Genomic DNA, 20182 nt, shown 5'->3' with positions numbered 1-20182 from the left:
AGTTATGTGCCTCTTTAGGGAATAAGCTTTTCAAAGGAAAAATGTACAGATTGTTTTAAAAAGCACTGAGAACAAAATCTTAGGGGATATATATAGAGATATAAATATACCCACATACACATACAAGGAGTGGGGGAAGTAGAAGGGGAGAGGTAATAAAATGACCAAGAAGAAACAGTCATATTGGTATAGGAAAATCATATCAGAACATAGCAACTAAGGAATAAAATAGCATTAAGAAGAAAGAAATAATCAACAATATTAAAATCTGCAAAACTATCAAGGATGAGAACTTGGAAAATATTTTAACTAGATTTTGTAATTGAATCATTGGAGACCTTGGAAAAGAACTATTTTTGGAAAATGATGAAGATGAAATCCAGCTTGTATTGGGCTGAAGAATGGGTAGTTAGTAATGAAATGAAGGAAGCACGTATAACCTATTCTTTACTTGAAAGATCTGGCAGAAATTGTATTATATGATAAAACTTTAGTCATAAAAAACAGATGAAACTTAAAATAGAGTGATATATACTCTCTGAAGCAGTGACTAATACATAATAGGCACTTAACAAATACTTGCTGAATTGACTTGACTCCAGAACTGTTTATCCCCTATGATGAAAATGATCCAAGGCAGAGTCAAGGTTGAAGAGGAATTTCCAATAAAGAGTGAAGTCCTTCAAATTCTCTCCTTGCTTGCAGATAATATTGTATTGGTTTAATCAAGCCCCAGAATACTGCAAAGTATCCCAGATAAAATTTGCAACTCCTCAAGAGCTTAGCTTAATCATTCAAACTGGAAAAACCAAGTGAATAGAGAATGCCTGTTGTTTGGATTATGGCAAATAATCAGAGGGATATTATATAGAGAGAAATACACATAGATATGCATGCACACATATATTTACATGTATATGCATATGCTTGTAAACACACACCTAGCCATATATTTGCACATATAACAGTACCATGGCTAGAGAGATTTAAAAACAAGAATTCCTCAGAGGACATCAGAGAGATACATATGTGGCAGGTTTGAACAGATTACATCACATAACAGACTGTAACACATAACAAATAAGGAATTATAGGGGGGAAAACCCAAAATAAAGGATGTCTGTATGATAAAAAGAGAAGAGGAGCTTAGCACATGTTCCACTGGTACTTAGATATGTTCCACTGGTATCCTTATAACATCAGGAGAAACAAGAAAGTTGCCCAGCACATTGTGGGAAGAAATAAGCCCATATGGTAAATTTAAGGAAGAATTTGAACAAGAATAGCTCAGGATGGGAGGACATGGATAGCTTATGATCTACATCATGGAGGCAACATCCACATCAATGAGATATCAGATCCATTGAATATTTTACGAAATGTACTTTTTTCCAGATCAGAACTTAGATGTTATCTCTCCAAATGTCCCAACACTAAATCAGTAAATTCTCTCTTTCCACAAAATTCTTATAGCATCGAGAGGTTTTATCACTCACACACTTACCATGTAGACCCTCTATTATTCTTTTTTAAAACAATGTTGTTATTTTATTTTTTCTCAATTGCATCTAAAATGATTTTAACATTTTTTTAAAATAAATTTTGAATTTCAGTGATTTCCAACTAGATTACAGTCCCTTTGAGGAGAGAGATAGAAAAATCCTTTATATCGTCAGAACCTAGAATTTGTTCGTAAAAAGTGCTTACTGCTGATGAGAATGATGGACATAGGAATGTGGATAAAGCATATTAAAAAGCATTTATCTAAATCCAATTTTTGGCAATTTTACTAAAATTTCCTGATGTGTACCTATTTATACATGCTTTGATGCTTGTTTTTCCTGATTAGAGGCTCCAAATTGTGTCAAGCATAAACCACATAAACAGTACTTTCTGATGTCTTTAAAAATGGGAGTAGTAGCTGATTCCTTTACCACTTTCACTGTTGTTTAACTTTTCTCTCAAATAGACCCCATTATGAATGGGCAGTGCTTTTTCTCTGAATTAATCCTTTACCACACTAATTGCATTTAGAGGGTTCTGGATGATCCAGTGCCTTGCATTCTGAACTTTCTGATGTAATCTTTTACTATATAAATCACATTTGCAAAGTTTCTCCCTTATGTGGATTTTTTATGCCTGTAAAACATTATGATTCCCATATTCCACCATTACTTTGTGGTAATTACTCCAAGCATTCAGTTTTGCCAACTGGATGTATGTGGAAGATATCTACCTTCTCAGACTGCCTTAAGGCTCAAATATTTCCATGATTCTCAAATCTAAGTTTACCAGAAGCACCCAGGCATCCTAAACCCTCTAATGAGATATGCCTGATATTCTGAATGCATCCTCAATTTTTCCTGAAATCCTTACCTGAAAACTGCCAGCACCCTCTCTTATTCCATACAGACATGTTACACTAATCGCTCTCTCCTTTCATATATTCCATTCTGTACTTCATTACAAATACCCAAGGGCCATATTCCTAAAACATCAATTCCATATGTTTCCAGTATGGCCTTTTGTTGTCCTATGGACTAGAGAAAGATTAGGGAAAGGGGTAATTCAGAGCTAAAAGACATTTTAAGTTTTTTGTTTTTGTTTTTGTTTTTGTTTTTTTAGTTTAAGCACACAGCTGCTATTTTTTCTAAGCTTCACTTCTTTAGAGGAACCATTAAATTCTTCTCTAGATAGGCTAGGGAACCCGAGATATCTTTACCCGAGATATCCTAAGGTAGGAAGCCTCAGACCTAAGGATTAATAGGAAACTATATTAGCTAACTAACTGTCCTTGAGTCTTGGGAACTCCAAAATGAGAACCACCATCTGGGTTCTCCAAGAGTTGTGATAAAAACTTTGAGCATCCAACAACCTATAAATAATCTTTTGAACAAATGACCAGGTATAGTGCAGTATTCAAGTTAATGCAAATCTTTTTAACTGTGCTCTGGAACCTAGAAAAATTCCTTTGATTTCTAATCTTTGTAACTTTTTAAAGATATGCAAGTAAAAAGGGCTTATATCAACCCCAGACAATTGATTTTTAAATGCTTTAAAAACTTGCTTTTCTGTTATGATTTACACTGGCACTTAGTAGCATATAATGCAATTCTCACTGAAGACCAAGGTCTAATGACTTATGTGAGAAGAGACCAGGAAAAGAACAATTTATGATTTCAGTGAATTCTAGCTCTCTTTGACAGGTTTTAATAAAAACATGGAGCCAAAAAAACACAACATAAGATAAGTAGCAAATGAAAAAAATGTACTAACTAGGCCTTTCAGAAAGCTAAAGTACTTCTCTCCAAATAAGAGCTACATTCTTATTTCTTTACAAACATTACCTCTTTTAATTCTCACAACAACCCTGTGAGGCAATTGCTACGCATATCATCCTAACTATGTATAACATCCAAACTGAGCCTAAGAAAATTTGGGACTCTGCTAACAGTAAGATACACAGATAGTAAATATCTGAGGCAAGACTTGGAATCAGCTTTTATTGCCCCTAAGACTGGGATTCCACCTATTATGCAACAATTAGGCTAAAAAAAAGAGTGAACCACAGGCCCAAATCCTCCTCTATAACTGTACAGACAACTTTCTTTTACTCTTTTTCAAGTAGTTCTTCTCCTAAAGAGATGGAGCCTGGAAATGAACTTTGAATCTTATTTTTTCAGGGGGAACTTTTTAAAACATGTCTAATCTTTCAATATTGAAACAGAGCTGGAGCAAGATGACAGACAATGATCAATTCTGATAGATGTGGCTCTTTTCAACAGCAAGGTGATTCAGGCCAGTTCCAAAGATCTCATGATGAAGAAAGCCATCTGCATCCTGAGAGAGGACTGTGGAAACTGAGTGTAGATTAAAACATAGTATTTTCACTTTTTTGTTGCTTTTTGCTTGCATTTTGTTTTCTTTCTCATTTTTTCCTTTTTGATCTGATTTTTCTTATGTAACATAATAATTGTGGAAATATGTTTAACATATATTGGATTACTTGCCTCTAGCGGAGGGGATGTGGGGAGGGAAAAAAATTTGAAACAAGATTTTGCAGGGGTGAATTTTGAGAATTATCTATGCATGTGTTTTGGAAATAAAAGGCTGAAATTAAAAAGAAAAAAGAAAGAAACTGAGTTGGATTTGTGTATATCCAGGCAGGGGAAGTTGTGGTTTAAGTTGATTGAGCTAAGAAAGTTAAGTTAGATACTCTATAGTTTTAAAATCTGTCAATAAGCAATGTTCATGAAGTAAGTAGTGATCTTATCTCACAAGTAATGTCATCAATTTTGAAGACTAAGGTTCTGTGCTTAGTCTTTTCTTAAGGGGTCTAAGTTAATCAGTTACTTAGAGAAAGAGAAGTGAGCTACTGACAGAAATAGTGGTTTAGACAAATGATTTAATAATTGAGATAGAAGTTACAGAACAGTCTTCAAATTCCAGATTTTATTTCTATGTCTACAACTGGACAGAAATCAGGGCAGAAAAGAGGGCTAGGAATATGGCCAGAAGTTTGGTTAAACAAGAAAGGATCTGGCTTCTGAAACTCAACTTTGGAAGGTTCAGCAATGAAGATCTGAAAACTCAGTAAAGGTGAGGAGGAAGAAAGAGGTAGGTAATGTAGCTTGTAGCAAACAAGAAGATATTTGGAATGGAAGACTTAAGGTAGCAGGGATTAGGAAGCTGAGCTTGAGAAACTGGAGAAGAAAGGAGCAAAAAACTCAATAATGAGTCTAAAAAAATGAGTATTTAGTAATTCAGAGTATGCAATAAGGGAGTACAGGATTATAATACCCACCAAGGGGTTTAATAAGCACAGCATACCATCAGGAGTAATAAAGCTTTATTCCTATATGTCAAAGTCTTCTGATAAAAGAGGTTTTGTATATATATTTAGTGATCAGGGCCCAAAATAGTCTTAGAATTGGAACACATTTGTAAAAGTATCTATACTTGCTTTTTGGTTTTCATAACACTGCTTTCTCCGGGTTTGCCTCCTACTTATACTTTTTTTCAGTCTTCAGTTTTGTTTTATCACCCATATCATACCTCTTTATTGTAGGCATCCTTCAAAGCTCTGTCCTTGCCTCTTTTCTCTTTTGTATTCTTTGGATGAGTTCCTCAGCTCCCATGAGCTTACTTTAACATCTCTGGACATAGGAATCTATATATCTAGCCTCAGGCTCTCTCTTGAGCTCCAGTCCTATATCACCAACCACCTATTAGAAATTTAAACTGGATATACCACAAACATTTCAGAATCAATGTGTCCAAAAAATAAGTCATTTGTATTTCCTCATCAAACCCATTCTTCTTTTCAATTTTCCAGTTTCTATAGAAGATATACCATCTTTCCAGATGGACAAAAGAAGACTATAAAATAATACAGTTAGATGAGTTCAGAACTGGTCAAACAACCCCCAAAATGGTAGACATTAGCTCAATGACCACCTGTATGGAAGTGTCTAATAAAACATCACAGGGCTCAGGTCCGGACTTACTTGTATCATACAATTATAGATCTAGAGCTGGAAGGGATCTCAGAAAGCAATATATTCAACAAGGATCTGAAACCCATAGATATTGTGAAATTCTCTAGATCACACAGTAAGTGGATATTTTGAATACAAATCTAGTATTTTTAAAAAGTTTGATTATTTATATAATGGCACAGATGGAGTGAATATTTTGGGAGGATATCATAAAGGCAAGATATGTGGCTAATACACAGATGAAAGAATTTTGATCCCCAAATACTGTCTCAGGCCAGACTACTGGGACAGTAAGATGAAGTTGACTAAGAAAATAAAAGGAAAATTCACAGAATCTCAGAGCTGGAATGTAGTTCAGAGGTAACTCAGTCCAATTTATGATTAACCAAGAATCCTCTCTTCAACACATACATACGTCATCTAGCCTAAATATTTTTCTTTGTAAATTTTACTTTCTGCTCCTTATTTGGCCCTCTGGGCAAACAGAGCAAGTCTAATTCCCATTTCACATTTTATATTTGCATTCAAAAAACAAATAGCACAAACAAATAGGGAGGGGCATGAATAGAGAGTATAAAAAATCATATAAAAAAGAGCTGGATGGCTTTTGGACAATTATGTAAGGTCAATATGAGACAATATTGTAATATGGCCACCAACACTGGTAATCCACTTTTTAGGAAAGAAACTATAAGTACAGGAACATTTAGAGGTGGTTATGAAGATGGTGAGAGGAAGAAAAGAGGGCTTTAATATCTTGGAGAAGAGAATAGTTAAGGGATTTGATACATATCTTCACATATTGGAAAGGGCATTTTAAAAAGAGAACTAAAAGTCTTTCTCTCCTTTTTAGGGGGGAAGGCAATCAAAATTAAGTGACTTGGCTAGTATCATACAACTAGTAAGTATCTGAAGCAAGACTCCAGGGCCAGTATTCTGTTCAAATGTGTCACCTAGTTCTCATACACACACACACACACACACACACACACACACACACACACACACCTTTTTAACTTGATCTGAGGGGATAGAATTAGAAGCACTAGATAGAAATTACTAATAAATATATTTTGGCATACTATAAAGAAGGACTTCATAACAATGAAAAGTTGCCTTAGAAGTTAATGAATTCCACATCATTCAAGATATTCCAATTGGTACTGGATCACTACTTTTTTAAAGCCTTTATAGAGTATATTCCCACTCGGGTACATTTGGGATCTCTGATGTTCCTTTTAACCAAGATCCTGTCACTCTATGATTTTATGTCACAGCACAGGATACAGAATAGAAGGATGTGGATTAAAGGGAAAATTCTCAGAATCTGCTGACCAACAAAAAAAAAAAAAAAAGAAAGAAAGAAAAGAAAGGACATTTGTTGCTAAGACATAATAATGAAATAATGGGTAGAAAAACTTCTTGGCAATAGTATTGAGGTTTCAGATACCAACAAAACCCCTAGATCAGTTGTGCTAATCATGGTAAAATAAAATCCACAGATAGAAAATCCCACTCCACTTTCACTCATAACTATTACCTTTCATCTTTCTCTCAAGGAAACAAGAAATAAATAAATTCTAAGATTAGAAGGTATACTCATCCTCCAGTGATTTTAACAAGGAAGGAAGAAGCCAAAGCAAGGGCACTGGCAGGGAGAGAGGGAGAGTAAAACTCTGCCCAGTAGGCAATGAGATGACCTCTGAATAGTGAAGAATTGATTGGAATTTCATTTTATGTGAAGGAAATACTTTTCTCTGAGGACACCAACCACCTTTTATAGATTTTCTCATTTAATCCCTCAAGGTAAGTTCAGGTCCAATTACTATTTGACAAAGTAAGAAACAAGGGTTTATGGAATCCTGAAGGTCTTTTGACTTAAGCAGGAGGGGGAAAAACCCTCAAATTCCAGTTAGCTGTGCTTCATCAGACATGACTTCCTCTTATTTTGACTTTATATTGAATTTTAATTTATTTCATTACTATAAAACCTCCATTAAAATTATTCTGAACTTAACAAGTGAGCATTTTCATATATAAAATAAAACAAAAAATATTGTATTTGAAATTGTAATCTCTATTCCCTACCTCTTTCTCTTGATTGAAAGTAAATAATAAATTACTTCTAAAATTCTGCTGCTTGTCTGTGGTCCTTTCTGAAATACCTTCTATTTTCCTTTGGAGCTTTTATAAAATGTTTCAATGACCTTTTTTTTTTCTTTTTGCCTCTCTCTTGATACTCCCCTCTCCCACTTCCAATTCCCAAATGAATGAAGGGAATGAAAATCAGCTTGCAAAGAATAAAAACAATCAAGAAAACAAATTCACATGGTAGCCATGTCCAAAAATGGATGTCTCCTCCCAGACCTTGAATCCATCACCTCTTTGACAAGAAGCAAATAACATGCTCCATCATAGATCCTCTGGAGAAATGGTTAGTCATTGCTTTGAGAAAAGTTAAGTTTTTCAATTAACTTAACTTAATTAAGTTATAATTCCATGGTCATTATATATAGTGTTCTTCTCATTCTCCTTACTTGACTCTGCATCAGTTCCTACTTTTGAGGATTCTATGAAATAGTCCTATCATTTCTTATAACTCAATAATATTCCTTTATATTCATATACCATAATTTATTCACCCATTCTCTAAATGCTCAACCCCCTTTCAGTTTCCAGTTTTAGTTAGTTTGTTTGTTATAACAGGGATCAAGATGCTTGTTTCACTTGGGACTATTTCTTTCTATAGTGTTATCCTTCCTCTTAAACAACTCTCTCTATCCTTGATTATTTTCCTACTGTGTATGCTGTATTTTTATACTAAACTTTGTGTGTTCAACTCTCCTACAGAGCTTTTCTTTCAATTTTGTTTATCATTCGATTAATTTTTGCTATGTAATCATGTAATCCTTGTGGGAAATCCATTTTTCCCTTTAAATCGCTGCTTGCAGTTTTTATGAAATTATGCATTACTTCTTGATTCGATTTTTGGATAGCTCTGGATCTATTGATTTTTTATAGTGGGCTATCTCTTCTGTTTGATTACCTTCCCAGCTTTAGTTTCTTTGTTTAGACTTAATAACAAGGCCAGATTCAACTGTTGTGCTCCTGGCTGGAGTGATTGTTCTTGCTGGTCTCTATATGGGTCACCTCAGTTTTTGAATACACCACATCCTCCTAAGGTTATTATGTTCCTTTCCAGAGGACTGGATCAACAGGGCTCCCTATATTATTTCAGGACAAAGTACTAGGGATTTGGGCCTGGAGTGTTCTGTTTTGAGTACTATTGGGCATTAGACAGTCATGGCTGCTTCTGTTTTGTACTATTCCTAGTGCCTTTCCAGGTGCTCACTGTGGATTTCCAACCATTCTAGGACTTTTCTGAGAGAATCTTTCATTCACTTTACCTCTGGATACAAAACTTCGAAACCTATTACTATTTCTGGTCATGCTGAGTATGAGTGCTTGTATTTCTGACGATTTACCATTTCCTTTTGCTGATGAATTTAAAACTGACTTTTTGTACAATTATGGCACAGAAAAAAAAATTACTTACTATAGTTTTGATTGAATTTATTGACGACTATTTGGTCTAGTACAATTTGTTCAGAAAGTGACTTACTTTGATATTTATATGTGAAGGCTGCATATATTTCTTGCTCAGGACCTTTCCACAATTCTTTCTGAGCAAAGTGCCAGCAATCTCACCTACTCAGCAAAGTCCCAGCTATCAAATGAGTTAAAATGAGGATGGTGATCTAAATAATCTCTAAAGTCCTTTATAGTTTTAAAATAATAATTTTTGTGTTTTTTAGAATTTATACTTTTTGTAGAGGTTAGTTTCAAGCCATATTTTAGCCTCAATTCCCAAATCATTTATCTACTAAAAGCATTACTTATCTCCTCACACTCACTAGCAATTAGGCTTCTCACGTAACATGTATTTATTAGCACCTAATTATAAAGAATAGTTATTTGTATTAAGACATTTTCAAATGATCCACTTCTTCTGGTGGAAGGAGGGCAACATTCCCAGCAATGGCCTCATAGTATCCAAGGTCCTTATTTCTCCACAAGACAATGTGCACCCATACAAATATACTCTCACTAAAAAGTTGTTCTTGTACTGCATGCATGATTTATGCTGTTTTCTATGCCATCTGTTACACTTCACCCAAAACAGATCATTATTCTTTTCCAAAATCAATTTTTACTCTGAATTTAAAAAAAAAAAAAACAACTTGAAACTGTAGATTTAAGGGAAGGAAGGACTTTGGGGATGAAGCTGACTTTCAAGAGAGAATGACATTTGAGCTCAATCTTTGATGTATAGGAATCAACTAAGGAGAGGGAGCATTATAGAGGAAAAGGAATTCAACAACATAAAGACAACAAACGTGTAAAATGAATGATAGTCACATTTGCCTGGAGCATGAAGATGAATTTTGGGAGAGCAGTTTGGAAAGGTAGAATGGAGCTAAATTGTAGATGGCTTTGATATCTAGTTAGAATTGATCTTATATTCTTCTAAAGCATAAAAAACTGTGGGTGGGAGGTATTGCTAATCTTAATTAACTTGGCAATCAACTTAATTGGTTTTTGGTTCCTTTAGCTGATTGCCAAAATCTCATTTAAAAATAAATAAATAAATTATTGATGCAAAGACCATTTCTCCATGGCCCTAACAAACTAGCCAGTTCAGCAACACAGTTTTCTTGGGTATTTGATATACAACTACTGAAATAAAATGCCATTTCCCAAAGTCCATACTACTTGACAATATGCCATAATCCAACTCCAAGACGATATCCTTTAAAAAGCAGTGAAGCATCTATTTATCCAAAGTCAAGATGACAACTTGGCATCCTTTAAAAATTATTCCCACTCACCATAGAGCATATATTTTAAAAATGAAAAGTAGCCTTGCAGGGGAAGGAGAAAAGTATAAATAAAGATCAGAATGACCAAGAGAAGGATGAATAATATTTAACTTTTTGACAAGGCTTGTGAAGCTGGATAGGGTTACTGATGTTGAAAGAAAATAGTGGTATTCAAGCAAATCAAAGGCAAAATGTAAACATTTTTTAAAAATTCTGACCCAAGTCACCAAAGAAACAATAAAACAGTACATAATTATCAATTTATCTTCATTCTTACTCTAAATCAAAACTTGATTCACCTTTTTGCAGTTTTCTTATTGGAACTTATTGCACATTCAATTTGTACAGAAGACTTGATCACAAGTCCTGCTCTGTCACTTACTACCTCCATCATCTTAAGAAAGTTACTTCATCTTTTCTACCTCAGTGAATTCAATCTGTAAAATCTGGAGAATTTACAAGATTAGTTCAATAACAAGCATTCATTAAGCACCTATTATGTGTCAGGTGCTACTATGAATGCTGGAGATACAAATAAAAGAACAACAAAAAAGAAGTACTTGTTCTCAGCTCAAAGTCTAACATAGGGACATGTTACATATGTGCAGAAACAAGCTATAAATAGGGTAAACAAAATAATCAAAAGAGGGGAAGCCCTAACATTAAAGGGATTAGGAAAGGATTCTTGTAGAAGTTAGGATATTAGCTGGGATTTGAAGTCAGGGAATTGAGGAATTGAAGATGATGAGGAGGGAGAGTGTTCTAAGCATATCTATGCTTAGATATTCAGTGAAAATGACTGGAACTGGGAGATCAAGTGTCTGATACAAGGACCAGCAAGGAAGTCAATGGCACTAGACTGAGGAGTACCTAGAGTGAAAAAGGTACAAGAAGACTTGGAAAAGCAAGAGGGGTGTAGTTAAAAAGGGCTTTTTTTTTTTTGTCAGAGCATTTTATATTTGATCTTGGAGTTCATTGAGAATGGAGGTGATTTGAGAAGAGATAGAATAGGATGGATGGATCAAGTGAAGAGGTTTTGAAAATGGAGGAAATATGGACATATTCAGAGTTAGTAGGAAAACAAAAGGTTGGCAGTATACAACTGAAGATTAGTGAAAGAGTCAGGAATGGGAGAGAAAGAATGTTACCAAACAGGGGGAGCAATTTACTGGAGAAGATTGAGTGAATTGGGATCATTTGTGCAAGTAAAAGGGTTTACCTTAGCAAGGAACAGGTTCACTTCTTTATGTGAGATAGGGGTGTGGGAAGAGATAGTGTCAGAAGGCAACTGAGTAATAGGAAATGAATACAAGGGGAGAAGTAGGAATTCTTAGAGAATAACCCCTTTTTTCAGTGAAATGTGAGAACAGGTTCTGAGCTGAAAATGAGGTTAGAAGACGAAGCTATAGGAAATTTGAGGACAAATGGAAAAGTTTGGAAAAGCCTCTGTGTTGAACAGAATAGTGAGTCAATTATGGAATACAAAAGAATAGCCTTGCTATCTTGGTGAGAACCTTGTTTAAATTACAAAATAAATTTCTAGTGGACCCATTTAGCACCGTTTCATGATTTTCTCCAGCTATGGTCAACCAACAGTCTGTGAATAGGAGCAAAGGCAGTGGACGTTGGGAGTTAATCAAGACTGGGGTTCAGCACAACTCAAAAGGACAGTGTAATTCACTCTGGAGTTAAAGCAGAAAAGGAAGGAGATTATCAACAGTGTAGGGCAAGAGCTTGGGATGTTCTGGAAAAAAATTGCGTTTTGAGGAAGTCAAAGTAAGACTGAAGATAAGTTTAAGGGTTCCAAGATAGAGGGATCCTTCTGCCTTAAATGTTTCTCTGAGACCATTTTATACTCTGCATTATGCTATATATATATATATATATTTAGGGATGAAATAGAAAAAATAATAGTTTATGTATTATATATAGTGCTATAAAGTTTGCAAAGCTCTTTATACATGTGTATATATACATATATGTGTCTACAGTTTTATTTGATATTATAATCCTCCAAGATAGATCTCAACAGCTCATTTTTCAGATGAGAAAACTGAGATCCAGAAAAGCTAAATGATTTACTTACCCAGAGTCACACAGCTGATAAAGCAAGATTTGAATACAAGTGTTCTTGATTCCAGGTCCAAAACGCTACCTATACCATAAAAGCCTCCCAAACATAAGTTGAAATACAAGGTATATAAATAAGAAGCAGTCTCTTCTATCAGAGAGCTTACAGTTCTATGGAAGAAACAATATAAGATATATATAGAGAGAAAGCACAATAACAAAATAAGACAGAGGCTAAGTATCCAAACTTGTAGGTTAGATTGTCAGTGCTTTCAGGACTCAGGAAAGACAATTTTCTTCCATAGTTAATTGAAATTTTGATATCAGTGATTCAATCAGGAAACTCCCTGCTTAGGAAAGTCCCATTTTTTGTAACAGAGACAAACTGCTTTCCCTCTCATAGGTTGACATTTCTGCATGGAGTGAGCTAGTTATAGTATATGACTTCTATAGTAACAGCCCAATATTTTAAGATTCTATGCCTAAGAATCCTAATTTAAGATTCATGTTCACTTTTTAAAAAAGATTTCAGTACACTGCCATATTCATGTGGGCAATGCTGCCAACATAAGTGCAGAAGTAGCTTAAAGCATATATAACCTAATGAAAAAAAAAAAAGCTGTCTGGAGTATTCTAAGTGGCAAATGAGTGAGAAATTGAAAAGAAGACCATGAAGAGCAAAGCTCTGACCATGATAAAGGAAGACATCATCCAGGAAAGGCCAAGGAGCCAGGGAGATGCAAGATCCTTATGAAAAAATCAAAGACTGTTAGAAACCCTGAGTCAGACATTGAGGTGGCCAGTTTCCAAAGGTTCACAGGGATGAGGATCTTGGCTTTTAAAATTCTTAATCTGGTTTTCAATGTTTTAACTCTAACATTATGATTTTTTTTCCTAGACCTGTGATTTTACTGATAAGGAAACCTCAGTTAGAAGATTTCCTCTTTCAATATACATTGGAAATTGTCCTATAACCTATAGTTTTAGAAAGTTCCTTGGAGTACTGAGAAGTCAAGTGACTTGTCTAGTGTGTGTATGTATGTATACACACACACACACATATATAAAATCTTGATAAATATAATATATAAGTATATGTATGTATGCATAAATATGTATGAATTGTATACACATACATACACACATATAAGACCTTTTGTAACAATTATGGCAAACAGGCACAAGATGGACAAAGGACAGCTCTCTATCCACATTGTACCTGATTGACTCAATTATTACAAAATATCTTAATCCCCAAGAAGGGAGAAAAGAAAACAAAGGTTAATTGTTCTAGACCCCCAAACCAACTTTTTTGTAATTCATTTAATTATATTCATAATGCAAAAAAAGGAAAATAGTTACACATTGGAGGCTTTTTGAAAGGACCAAAAAAAAAAACATTTAAATCATCATGAAATACTTGAAATATGCTGGGTTTCTACACTCTTAATAACTAATTCAAAGATTATATTTCACCCAGAATGAATCTGTCAATGAAGTAATTCAAATACATTTCTCCCAATGGATATTCTTCATGGATTCAATGATCATTCTATAATAAAGTAATCATATTTCACCCTACTTTGCAACCTAATGAATACATGGAGAGAATTTAGCCAGATTCAAATTATCCCTTTTTCAAAAGAAAAATTAAAGAGTAATAAGTCATCTGACAAATTAAAGAATGGAGCTGCTTTGAGCTACATGCAATTTAACTAAATTGCATCATATGTAGAAACCTTAGAGATCTTCCTAAGTCACTTAATAGATGAAGAAACTAAAGTTGAAAGAGAGATTTATTCAATAAGCTGGCAAGAAATTAATGGTAGAGCAGAAACTAGAAAACTGCCTCCTGTTTACACCTAGGACAATATTTTCAGTGTACACTGGAAAATGACTTCTCATAGCTAGTGTCCAATAATAAAAAAGCAACCTGGTATACTGGGGAACGGGCTTGATTTGGATAAGAGGATCTGCGTTCAAATCCCAATTCTTCTACAAACTAGCTTTATGATCTTGAGCAGGTAATTTAAGGTTTAGCAGCCTCAGTTTCCTCATCGATAAAAAGTAAAAGTTGAACTAAATGATACCTCTATAACTGTGATCCAAAGCTCTTTTAAACACTCTGTCTCTGTGTGTGTCTTAATTTCTTCGTGTCTCTCTAATTCTCTGTCTCAATCTCTCTCTTTGTCTGCTTTTCTGTCTTTATCTTTTTGTGTCTCTGTATCTCTCTCTTACTCCCTCCATCTCTGTCTCTGTATGTCTCTCTGTTTCTATCTTTCTCTTTCTCTCTGTCTCTGTTTCTGTCTCTTTCTCTCTCTCTCTCTCTCTTCTGTCTCTCTCTCTATCTCTGTCTCTCTCTGTGTATTCCTCTATCTCTGTCTTCTTTCTTTATCTTTCTTTCTTTTTCTTCCTTTCTCTCTCTCTTTCTTTGTCTCTCTTTTTTCCTCTCTCTCTCTCTCTTTCTTTTTTTTCTTCCTTCCTTCCTTTCTCTTTCTCACTCTCTGTCTCTTTCTTTCTTTCTATCTATCTCAGTCCCTTTCCCTCTCCCCTTTCCCTTCCTGCCTCCTCTTCCTCACATACTATATAATGCTCATCCTGACAGTTAGCCTTAAGAGTCAGCTTCACTCCCAGGCTAAATTCATCCTCTCTCCAAAGAATGTAGGATTTCCGAAGTAACCATCTCAAAGCTAAGGGAGTAGTTTGATTATATGTATCTATGGAGAAATCTGAACTGGCATGATATATTATATAACATATAATAATTTTTTTTCTATCTTGGAACTGAAGGGTTTTCTACAGTCCAGATATTTCTAAGAATTATAAAATCATAGATTTAGAACTAGAAGGGACTTTATGGTACATCTAATTGATGAGGGCAGAAGACACTTGTATATTTTCCACATTAGGATTTTTTGGTAATATTTCAAATATCAGAGCTTTTTCTTAATCCAGGTCTTAAGCTCTCATTACATTCCAGTGAAAATAAGTAAAAATCCTAAATATTGTTCTTAGTAAATCAGATTGTGTTGGGGGAAATACCAGTTAACTACTAAGTTTTACCCCCATATTCTCAGTCCCAATTTTTTTCCTTTTCTTTTGTTATTGTTGTTTGCTGCTGAGGCAATTAGGGTTAAGTGACTTGCCTGGGGTCACATAACTAGGAAGCTTTTTCTTTCTTTAAATAATTTTTTTTTTTTTTTTTACCAAACCCTTCCTTCTGCTTGAATATCTTCTTCACCGTGTGACAAGCAGAGCCATCTCCCAGGCATACGCCACAGCGATCTTCAGTAGCATTGGAATCAATTTCATAGTCACAGCCAACCATCTGAGGGGGAAAAAAAGAGTTTCCAACATAAGTGAGTCTCATCAGGAACTGTTCTGAGCCTTTGACTCTGAAGTCTTCTATCATTCTTTCTCACTTTCATTGCTATATAATATTTGGAACTATACAAAAACCCTTCTAGTGCTAGCAAGAGAAACAGATGGCACTTAGACTAATATCAAAGGGATTACTAATCATTTAGTGAGTCAACAAATACCAGCACACATGACATGCTAGCTAAGAATGCCTTTCCTAACTGATAAAGACTTCCCAAGGCATAAATATGTAAGTAAAGGAAGATGAAAGGGTAAATTTAGGTGAAATTAGGAAAGAAGAAGCATCTCCAAATGGGGCAATAGCTCTGATATCCTAGTTATGATGTGGGAAAGATTCCTTTCTAGAGTCCCATCCTCTCCTAGTTAATAATGTAAATTGCCCTTTAACTCATAAATCCTGGTCCCTTTGAATTCCAATAGAAGATCTGACCTGTTCCCAGCCCCACCCGGATCTGAGCCAACTTGGAACTATACCCAAAAGCCCCTTGAGCTAAGTGTCCTATTATAAAAAGGCCAAGCTGGGAACCCCTCTTGGCAGAGATTCCAAACATGGTAGCCATGTGAGGACCCTCTGCCCACTGGACCCTTTGTCCAGTACCCTCCTTATCTCTATCTTCACCTATTAATAAACCTCTTTTATCAATCTAGCTCTCCGGGCCAATAAATGCTTTTATTTATTACTTGCGCTGCTATTAGACCCCATTTACCGCCGTATCCTTGCGCCAAAACCCTAATTTCATTTAGGTACCCCAAATCTAGACCTCAATAGTTAGACGTAATCCTGAAACTTCAACCTACATGGTTATGAGATATTTGCAATCAGAAAATGAATAGATACTTAATCCTGTTCATCAAGAATAGAAGAAATTTTCCAAATGTGGCCATTCAATGCATGTGAGTGAATAAAATGTCAAACATTTAAAAGTGATGTAATTGTGCCAAAATTGGGCATCATAATAAGTTGACTTTTAAAAATCACATTCTTACTATTCCTTCATCTATTCATGAATTCCAAATAATCCAGGGTCACTGCACAGCAAGAAGGCTTCTGATTCATTTAAAACTATTCTTTTCATACTCTGCCCAGAGCCAGGGCAAATTAAATATTTTAAGAACAAAGGAAAGTTAAAACAAGAAAAATAACCATCCTGTAGTAGGAAGATCACTGTGATTATCATCATTAGGCCTGGGTTTAAGCCTGGCTCTTTTAGATGGAGTAAGTCATTTTCTCTAATCTGGCCTTAATTCTCTTATCTGGAAAATTATTTCTAATAGTCTTTCTACCCATGACATTCTAGAACTTATAGGGGACCCTTTCAGTGGGTGAAATTGAGTGAATCCTAAACCAACTTATTCTCAGAAATTGTTTTAAAAATTATAAATATATAATATAATAAATATTAAAATATCCCTATTATCAAATCATAAGCAGGTTAGTTTTCCTAGATAGTCCTTTTTGCATAGAATGATGTGAAGCCTGAGTCTATTGTTAATCCATCCATCCTGTATTAAACCTCTTCAACAATTGTCTCATTAGGATATTTGAGGCAACTTTGATGGGAACTTACTCTTTAAGACTATCTTTAAGACAGTCTCAATATCTTAATACACAACCTTATCACTTCTTGTCTCCTCCCCAGAAACTTTAAAAGTTGTGTCTCCGCCAAAGCAAGTTGCTCAATCAATCTGACTCTACCTCACCTAGTCACATTTGTTTGAGTCTGTATTCAACGGCTTGAGTTATTTTACATAAATAAATGGCAAATGTAGGTTATCTATGATGGATGCCTCTATCATAAATTGAACCATTATATTATTTTATGATATTCTTTCATAATTATGGTCTCCCAAATCTATTTCATATTATTACTTCTGGTATCTTTATTACCAAATCAATACTTCCATGGAAAAAAATAATTAGACATTGTGTCAAGTGATATCATGGAGAAAACATGACATTATTTTGACATATCTTATTCAATTTTCCCTACCTTCCACTGTGCTCCAAATAAATGAAAATAAGGTAATCATGTGATACACTTTTAAAATATTACTAAAATGTGCAGGACTTGAAAGTAAAAGAGGATTTGGAGTCATGAGCCCTAAATATGACTCTTGATACTAATATTCCTGATGCAAAGGATAGACCACTGGATTTGGAGAAAAAAGGCTTGGGACTTCAGTCAGTCATTTGCTATCTGTGTGAACACAGGCAAGTCATTTCTGCTTTACTCACTTAAGTTTATTCATCTAGAAAATGAAAGGAATGAGCTAGAATTTTCAAAGCCCCTTTCAGCTCTAATTTATGACTATGACTTTAATTTTCTAGCTGAATATTCATGGACAAATAGCTCATCCCTCTGAGACTTGGTTTCCTCATCTAGGACAATGGATCTAGAATTAAAAGGGGCTTCAGAAATCATCTATTACTCAACTTTAATAAACAAGGAAACTGAGGCCCAAGAAGTTTAGTGAGTTGGCTAAATAAAATTCAAATCCTGGTCCTGTGACTCCGAATTCAATGCCTTTTTAATATAACACACTCTCTTCCTATAAAATGAGAGTAATATTTTTTTCACTGTAAATATACTGTAGGATTGCTGTTATTGTTATTGTCTATCCTTCATTCTCAAAAGACGACCATGGCATCTTGAGAGATGGTGTCATGAATTGCAAGTGAATTGGACTGAAGTGAGGGAGGGCTATACAAGGTCATTTGCCTCACTTTCACCTCCAGAGCCATTTGGGTCCAGTGGAGAGCTATAGATCAGGATAAGTGGAAATGACTCCAAATAGAATGACTTTGGCTTTTTTTTTTTTTTTTTAAGGTTTCATTTGGATTGAGGTAACATCCTTTCAATGATTAAGACTAGGTAAGAAAGAAATGATGCAAGGAATGGCCTTTTTTACCTAGTCAAGTAATATTCCAAGTTATATGGAGATTAATAATATCATATTCTTTTTGTGCTGTATATATGGAAATGCTCAATTTTTGGTGTTGGAGTTCAGAATAAATGTGTTATTGGGTTTTTTTTTTTTTTTTTTTAAGAATAGAAGAATTTCCTTCTTCACAATTCCCCTTCTCTCCTAATAAAAATTTATCCTATAAATTTCTGTTACCTATCCTTCTTCAGAACTCTCTGAAATCTCCTCTGAAGAAATATAGAATGTATTTGATTTCCCTTATCTACAACCATTTCTAATATGATATGGCCATTTCTAATCACAGTTCTCACATATTTCATCCTAGCAACTATTTTCCCCTACTAAGTGAGAATCAGAAGCAAAATAATATTTCTTCTTTGCTAGTTTCTTTCCTTTTTTAAAGAAATCAAGAAATGATTATCTGCTTGGCTGTTGGCAGAGAAAATGATTTAGCAAATACCTAGGTAACTGAACTCTCTCATCAGTAATATATTATATTTCTGTTCCAGGCTTTATGACTAGAATACTGTAGAAATCTCAGAATACCCTCTAAATGTGATCTATTATGCTCTCGCTTAGAAAATGCTCCCATAAGGAGGAAGAAAAATAGCAGGGAGGGCTTTATTTTTCATAATTTTGTCTTGTGTTCAGGTTTTTGACTCCAAAAGGACATGGCTCTTTCTTATTAACTTATCATCAACTCAAGAGATGGACTTGCTAGTGCCACCAAACCTTTATATTATGACCATTCCCCAATAGAAAGCACTTCCTACATGGGAAATTATCTTGTAGTTACTTTTTATGTATTTTGAATATAATTATACTGCATACATAGTTTCCCCGATACATTGTATGATCATATATTAAGGGGGCAAGCACTATTTCTATCTTTATAAGCCCAGAGAAGAGCCTAATCAAGTCAACCAACATTTATTAAGTGTCTACTATGTGCAAGACATTGTGAAGAAAGGCAAGAGGGGAAGAAAATAAGCACTTATTAATCATTATCGGACACCGTGCATGCCGTGTCTCAAATATCTCATTTGACAAATATTATCTCATTTGATTCTCACAACAATCCTGTGAGGTAGGTGCTCACAGAGTTGAGGAAACTGAGGTAGAGAGAGGTTAAATGATTTGCCTAGGGTTACACAGTTAATAAGTGTCTAAGGCCAATAAAAACTCAGGTGTTCTTGACTCTGGATCCTGCATCCCATCTACTGTCCTACATTGCTTCCTCTCAAGAAACTCACAGTAGAATGGCATGTAAACAAATATGTTCATATAAAATATATACAAGATAAATTGGAGATATTATGTTTTGAAGACATCTTAAACCTAACATATCCAAAAGTGAATTCATTATTTTCTTTATTTTTTTTCATCTGCCTTCTCAACCTTCACCTTCTTAATTTGTCTACTGCTGTT

General features: G+C 34.7%; 1 protein-coding gene across 1 annotated transcript in view; it reads right to left on the bottom strand.

Moving 5' to 3' along the window:
- Positions 1–20182, bottom strand: part of ADAMTS12 (ADAM metallopeptidase with thrombospondin type 1 motif 12) — a 482021-nt gene that overhangs the window by 103739 nt on the left and 358100 nt on the right. The window contains 1 exon segment of the mRNA XM_051969545.1: positions 15656–15776. Coding sequence (XP_051825505.1) covers positions 15656–15776 — 121 coding nt within the window.

The sequence above is a fragment of the Antechinus flavipes genome, chromosome 1, assembly GCF_016432865.1.
Source record: "Antechinus flavipes isolate AdamAnt ecotype Samford, QLD, Australia chromosome 1, AdamAnt_v2, whole genome shotgun sequence".
In the NCBI taxonomy this organism is placed as follows: domain Eukaryota; kingdom Metazoa; phylum Chordata; class Mammalia; order Dasyuromorphia; family Dasyuridae; genus Antechinus; species Antechinus flavipes.
The sequence above is the reverse complement of the archived record's forward strand: the minus strand, read 5'-3'. Positions and strand labels throughout refer to the sequence as shown.